The 7,500-nt window shown below is 41.9% G+C and overlaps 1 protein-coding gene across 14 annotated transcripts in view; it reads right to left on the reverse strand.

Annotated features, from left to right (window-relative positions):
• LOC116052734 (discs large homolog 1-like protein) overlaps positions 1-7,500 on the reverse strand; it is a 186,833-nt gene that overhangs the window by 11,428 nt on the left and 167,905 nt on the right. For 9 of the 14 annotated variants that reach the window (XM_036005206.1, XM_036005209.1, XM_036005212.1 and 6 more), the window contains one exon: positions 3,380-3,479. In XM_036005206.1, the coding sequence (XP_035861099.1) occupies positions 3,380-3,479 (100 nt within the window). Of the gene's footprint in view, positions 1-2,945; positions 2,980-3,379; positions 3,480-7,500 lie in introns of all 14 variants that reach the window. The other 5 variants (XM_036005210.1, XM_036005208.1, XM_036005214.1 and 2 more) reach the window with 2 other exon arrangements.

Consider the following 7,500-nt stretch of genomic DNA (forward strand, 5'->3'; position numbering starts at 1 on the left):
GTTTGAGCGGCAAACACTTCATTTCCTACGTTCCGCTGAATCTTTATGCATCAATTTGTAGTGAAATGAAATGAAATTCACGGAGCAAATGTCTTTATGTCAATTATTATTCTCCTGTATTGTTCAAAGCTATGAGAGGTGCAGGAGTGACAACTGATGAATGTGTGAGTGTTGTGACAGAGTGAAGAAGAGATGGAGCTCCGGTCCGGAGGATCCTTGACGCTCGGTGGTGAAGAAGGAGGAGGAGGAAGAGGAGGAAGGGGGGGGAGGAAGAGGGACGGGAAGGTCTGAGGCTATAGGTGTCCACCAGGAACCAACTTCAGCTTCTTTAACCTTTTTGATTTTATAAAAGTGATGCAAAACGTCCTGATGTAATTAAATAACAGCGTTTCTACAGGTTTCACCAAGACAAATGTAAAGCCTGTTAAATGGTTTTACGGAGGCTCCACGCAGAGCTTTCTCCGTAGCCTACGTAAGTGGCCTGATGTTTATACTTGTGAGCTGGTGTGTGCGTCGAGCCGGCATGTGTGTGTGTGTGTGTGTGTGTGGGGGGGGAGTGTGTGATAGAGCGAGGGAGAAGTGAGAGAGTGATTATCTTCAGTAGTAGTGAGTCATAGTGAGACAGTCCTTCCAGAAAAATGCAGTTTTTCTGTGATTGTTGCGCGCAAAAATCCTTGATTATGCGGCACGTTTTCTTAAAATATGCGATGGAATATGCGGGATATTTATGCAATTTTATGCGATGAAATTGCGGGAACTTGCAAAAATTGCGGGAACTTGCAAAAACTACAGTTTCATCATGGCTTCATCGCGGGGTTTGCAGCTTTTCGATGATGTTCACGTCGCAGGGATTATGAAATCATGCAAGCCCCGCATATTTTGCGCGGAAATCGGCAATTTATGCGGCGAAAGTGCGGCGTATTTGAAAAAATGCGGCCCCCCGCATATATATGGACTTTGGCTAATTATGCGTTGAATTATGCGATCGCATAATCACGTTTTTCTGGAGGGACTGGTGAGAGAAACAAAGTGTCTCCCCTGTTCTTTCTGACCACGGTGTGAAATCTGGAGCAGGAGAAGTTAACCCTCTCCTTGATGTCATGTTGTTTACGGAGAAGGAGAACCAGGAAATGAGTCGGGGGTGGAAATGCAACGCTACCAAGCCGCGGCCGAGCGGCGTGTAGTTCCATTTTTTGAGAGGTGACGTCAGGCTACGGCGTAGACGCAGAGTGGTCTGCGGGGGAACACTGTTGATTAAACGCAGAAGCATAAAATGGCCTTAAGACCTTTTTTTAACCCTTGTGTTGTCCTCTCAGGTCAAAATAGAAAATTAACACTTTTTTGACACTTTCTTTAAAATGTTCTATCTCGGATTCAAACCTGCGCCGCTGCAAAGGACTCAGCCAACATGGGACAACTTTTTTTGACTGTTGATATCCCCCACTACCACCAGCACTGTACTGAGCCACTCACCAAGTTATTACCAGTACCGTTGCACTTATTTTTGGAATTCATGGTCAATAAACCTCTTTTAAAGGAAATTATACAACATTTTTGAGTCAAAAAAGCAGAAATTATGAATTATTTTGACTAATATTTGCGTAATGTATGTTGGTGGATAATCACAGACTGGTGTATTTCAAAGTTTAAGTCCGAATACTGTTTAGAAACCGTTTAAATTTTTTTCAAATGCTATAAAATGGAAGAAAACACTCAAAATGTAATGAAAGTATAGTGATCATTAATTGTACTTACGAAGAGCGTTGTAGGGAACCATCCATGTTATTTTGGGGTAAATTGGTTAAAAAGAAACCCATATTTCTGATATAGACATTATGATAAAGGGTTAATTTGACCCAAGGACAACAGGAGGGTTAAGAGCATTATGAATGAAATTGAAGACCTACATCACAACATCAAAGATGAAGTCCGATGTCAGAGTCCGGAAACATCGTCTGAAACAATTCCCCGAATTCCTCATTCGTATTGTTAAGACTGGTGTCTAGATTGGCTGCAGTATAAGTTGCATGTTGGTTTGCATTTATAGTCGTAATACAGCTCAATATATTTGGACTAGCGACAGAAAGAACTCCAACAACACAGAAATAGAGAATGCAAGTTCTGAATAAACTGCGGTGTGAATGCTGTACGCTGAAAGGCCGACGCTACCCAGAATGTATGAAAGAGGTGGAACGAATGGTGTTTCTCAGTGAATGTATAAATGTACGGAGCCCCTAAATCTAAAGTTTAGTTTCATGTGCTCACATGGAACTTTCATGTGAGCACATGAAAGTAAATTTTAGATTTGTTTTCATGTGCGCCGACGAAGCCAGACACATCTCATTTCTGGATCCTTAATGGGACCCATATGATCAGGTAAGCTTGCTTATGTAATGTTCGATATGAATGAATTGTAACAAATCAAATACTGTTACCCGTTAACATGATGGTTAGTGTCCATCATGCTTTTGGATTCTGCTGAAGACAACTTTTAAAAATCGCAAATGTTAGCTAATGTAGCTAGCGTTAGCCAACGTTGACTCACACTTCAATGGGGAAAATATTTCCCCGAAAACGTTGAATATTTCAGAAATGAATGAAAGAGGTGCAATGTTTTAAAGTTTGAATGGTGTTTCTCGGTGAATGTATGAATGAGTAGATAGCATTTGAAAATGTATTTATTTGTATCAAATTTGAAAATTTCGTCCATTCACTTGAATGGGGAAAATTTCACCGAAAACGTTGAATATTTCAGAAATTACTAAACCTATGGACATTTTCTATGAGTTTGACACCCTTGAGTTGAATGACTTATCGAAATGATTACTTTAAGTCAAAACTTTGTCCTGTTTAGTGTCGGCTGAAGAAGGATCCAAGTGGAGACCAGAGGAGGCTGATGGGAGGTTTTTTTGGGGGGAGAGAGAGGGGGAGTGAGAAACACTTACTGTGTCCTTTGGAAAGCATGTCGTCACTGTTGTCCTGAGGCCAGCGGAGCCGAGTGAACGACGAGGAGAAAACAACACAACAAGTTACTGAGATACAGCGACAAGACGGAGAGAGCAGAGGGAACGCAGCCGGCCGGCATGGCAACAGGGCGGCCATTTAGGCTCCATAGAGGAGGAAAATTTAAGGGAAAATCAGATTCTCTTTACACCTTCACGGCTGAAACGTTTCCGCTCCTGATTCTTTGAACCAATTTGATCCAAACGAGCAGTATTTATTCAATTCAATTCTTATTTTAGCCCGGCCCTGTTGCCGTTAAAAACCGATGCGTTTGCAGCACGCTGCCACCGGCTGACCTCTCTTCCTGTCGCCTGACCAATCGCCTCTCAGACAGACCGCCCACCCGCCACACCCAACGCCGTGCTGGGATACTTACGGTCGATATCGCTGGTCTCCTGCTCGCTCGCATCTTTGCTCTTGTAGAACGGAAACTTTCGGGAAAAGAGGTTCTTTTTACGCTTGTCATTGAGAGACTGCTGAGGAGGAAGAGGAGGAAGAGGAGGAAGAAGAGGAGGGGTGATGGAATAAAAAAAAGAGAGGGGGAGATGGGAGGGATGTCTGATGTCGGTTCGGACAGGATGAGGCGCTTTTTGTCTGAGACTGATGCTAACGGGCAAATTAAAATTAAACAGTGACACTAAACGTAGAAATGAAAGTCTAAGTAATGTAAAACAACAAACAACAAAGCCTCCAAAACATGACTAATGAACTGAAATTAATACGAGTCATAACTCTTCCTCTGCTTAACAACAATACTGTTTATGTACACCAATTAATTCAAGTCGTTTCTTTTTACCTCCGCCAAAGCGTTGACGTTTTCAGCTCGGTTTGTCTGTTGTTTGTCTGTCTGTCGGCAAGATTACAGACGAACGACTGGCCTGATTTTCATGAAACTTGGTGGAAAGGTGTAGCTTGAACCGAGTAAGACCCCATTTCATTTTGGAGCGCATTTGAATCACGGCGCAGATACACCAATTATTTTTCACTGTTGTTAAAGGTGCACTATGAGTTCCTGTATGACGTCACTTCTGTTGACGTTCCAAGTAAATACCAAAAGAAAAACAGAGCAAGCTCGCCCCTCCCCCCAATGTTTCCGTAACTGTCATGACCATAGACTGTATATAAACTGGACCAGCAGGTCCCGTGTCTCTGGACGGAGACCAGTGAAGGATATTAGAAGTCTCTTTCCCGGTGATGGCTGAGCGTTACTGCGCAGCCTCCAACTGAGCTTGAAGACGTAGATGTGACGTGAGCAACCTGTCTGAAAGTTGGAAGTCTTCTGGTAGCTGTGCCAAGAGAAATCTCAATCATTCCCAATCTAGCAGAGACGGAGAGCGTAGGTATATGTAAGGAGATAACATAGACACAGGCTAATTATTGATCGCTAAAATGATAGTTAACATTAGTAATTAAACTTAAACAGCTAATGGAAGTCCAAACTGCCTGAGAGCTTCTCCTGTACTATACGGTAATTCCTCTACTATGAGACAGTAAGTCTCGTGGTTATGACCCAATCGTTAGCCTATTTTTATAAAAACGTCTGCTACGGAGCCATAACGTGAGGTACAAGGTAATGGAGCCTTTTATACATTGTCGTGTTTCTTTAGAAATAAACAACGGACAAATAGAGTCTTTAAACTCTTCAGATGTAAAGTTATTCTCTGTCAAAGTGACGTCAAAATGAATGACAGTCAATGGGATGCTAACGGAGGTGATGGCTTGGTAGCATCAAAATGGCGCCATAGGAGGTTCCCGATCCGAGGAGAAGCTTACCCTCTTGGTCATGACTAACTGACTAACTGTCACTAACCCCCTCCCCCCAACCATCTTGTCGGTGATTGGCTGGAACATGGTTTGTTGTATTTGGGTGCCCAGCCTGTGCCTCTAGTGTTAGTTTGACGTTTACGACCCCTGTGTTGTCTCCCGAGACCGGGCTTTTTCACGGTGTGTTCAGGGGGCAGGCAGCAAGTGGATCAAGGAGAGATGACTATGATTTGAGACAAAAATGAAATTGCGCTGAAACCACGCAGGAACTCAAGGTGCATCTTTAACATTGTGAGATTTGTGCTGCATTTTTGTGAAGTTTAACCTCTTTAAGTTATTGTAAAATACCCTTTTCCCATCTGGTGCTTGTTTATGTCGTTTACCAGCAATTTTCTGGTGAAATACTGTAAGTCATTGTTATAAGTCATTATTATTACATTATTAATCAATCATTTAATTTTGACCATATGGCCTTAGCAATAAACAAGCCGTTCTTTAATGTCGCCAACTGTCGTTTTGTGCTCCTTTTTTTACATTTTATATTATATACTGTACATTATAAATATATTATATATATATATTTCGGTTCAGGCTCCGTTTAGGCACCGGCACCGTTTTAAAAGTATCGATTTAGCACCGGTATCAGAAAAAACCCAATAATACCCAACGCAATTCCTGACAGGCTTTTGAGTAGAAACATCTGAAAGAAATGTTGAGTTTTATCAACAGAATCTTTACCACACTCGACAAAAATGCAAAGTAGAACCGACATAACGAATGAAAACAGTATTGTTGTTAAACAGAATTAAATCAGTAATAGTTTGACTTATGTACTGTATTTATTTTAACAGTTTATTTTAAGCACAAGACATCCAAAAGTACAAGTTTAGTTTCTGTAACAAAACACAGGTTACCGTACTCGGCCTCACTACGGGATACATACGTATGTTTGTAATATTAACTTCCATTCTGTGGAGGCTTTTATCCAACGCAGCAGTTGTAATTTGGTTAAATGAATAGCTGTCGTCCAGTGTGAGAGCATTTACTGCTCACTGAAACCAGCACAAACCACTCACTAACCACATTTAGGGTATCATCGGCGTATAAACTGAACCTGGCGTGACTTGTCAGTGTTTCAGAGGCTGAGTTTAACAGTGACAGTGAAGGCAGCAGATGTCATAAGCACGGAGGAGCGAGGAGAACATGCAGACAACATGCAGAGAGAGAGAGAGAGAGAGAGAGAGAGAGAGATGCAGCAGATACAAGCTGAGAGAAAATGTCCAACTGGTTTCCTTCTAAATTGTTTTTCCCAACGTCTATCAAGCTGCTGAACTCCAACAGTAAATCTTAGCACAACAGAGCAAAGTGGAATAAATACACCAGCACTTTTTGCAAATAGCAACTTAATTCTTCGTCACTTTTTGTGACAGATGTTGTATTGTCTGTACAGTAGAGGTGTGAATCTTCACTGATCTCCCGATTATTACGATTATCATGTCAGCGATTCGATATTTCGATGCATCTCGATGCGTCAAATACATTTTTCTATTAAAGCCATACAGGATATTTAATTCATAGCTTTTCAAGCTTCAAAAACAATACATTCTGCAGCGCTCTGATGCTAAATAAATTGAATACATAAAACTACAGCACTGAGCACATGGCACTTCCTGAATGTGCAAAACATACCAGAAAGGTTGTTAGGCATGCATTAAATTGTAAAAAGAAATAATCGATTATGGCCCGGACGATTATCGATGCGGCATCGTCCGCGTCCACGATTCAATGCATCGATTATTTGATTAATTTCAACACCTCTGCTGTACAGTCAAGGTTCAAGGTATCTTTATGTGTCCTTCCTTCATGTCCTCAGATGTCTTATGTGGATTTTTATGTTGATTTTAGAATGGTTTCTCTGTTACATGTTTGTGTTGTGAAGCAGCAGAGTGATGCACTATGCCCAAGACAAACATCCCCTCAGGGGCAATCATTTATTTGATCTATGTTGGAAGGAAGAATTACGACTGGAGGGAATGAAACTCCGAACCCTGACGGAGCTCTGAACTGTAAAAATAATGGTCAAACCATTGCTGAAGCTCCTTAAAGCTGCATTCCCTCTAACTTCCAGCAGGGGGAGACTCTTTAAACCTGCTTTCTATCTGAATTCCTGCAGGGGGAGACTCCTTAAAGCTGCTTTCTATCTGAATTCCTGCAGGGGGAGACTCCTTAAAGCTGCTTTCTATCTGAATTCCTGCAGGGGGAGACTCCTTAAACCTGCTTTCTATCTGAACTCCAGCAGGGGGAGACTCCTTAAAGCTGCTTTCTATCTGAATTCCTGCAGGGGGAGACTCCTTAAACCTGCTTTCTATCTGAATTCCTGCAGGGGGAGACTCCTTAAACCTGCTTTCTATCTGAATTCCTGCAGGGGGAGACTCCTTAAACCTGCTTTCTATCTGAACTCCAGCAGGGGGAGACTCCTTAAAGCTGCTTTCTATCTGAATTCCTGCAGGGGGAGACTCCTTAAACCTGCTTTCTATCTGAATTCCTGCAGGGGGAGACTCCTTAAAGCTGCATTCTCTCTAACTTCCAGCAGGGGGAGACTCCACTGGCTCCAAAAAGAAGTCTGTTTCGATAGTAGTCTATGAGAAAATGAGCCTACTTCTCATTTGATTGATCTCACTCAGTAAACATTTTCATAACAAGTTCATGGTCTCAGTCGCTAGTTTCAAGTCT

This window comes from Sander lucioperca, chromosome 9 (assembly GCF_008315115.2).
Source record: "Sander lucioperca isolate FBNREF2018 chromosome 9, SLUC_FBN_1.2, whole genome shotgun sequence".
NCBI lineage: Eukaryota > Metazoa > Chordata > Actinopteri > Perciformes > Percidae > Sander > Sander lucioperca.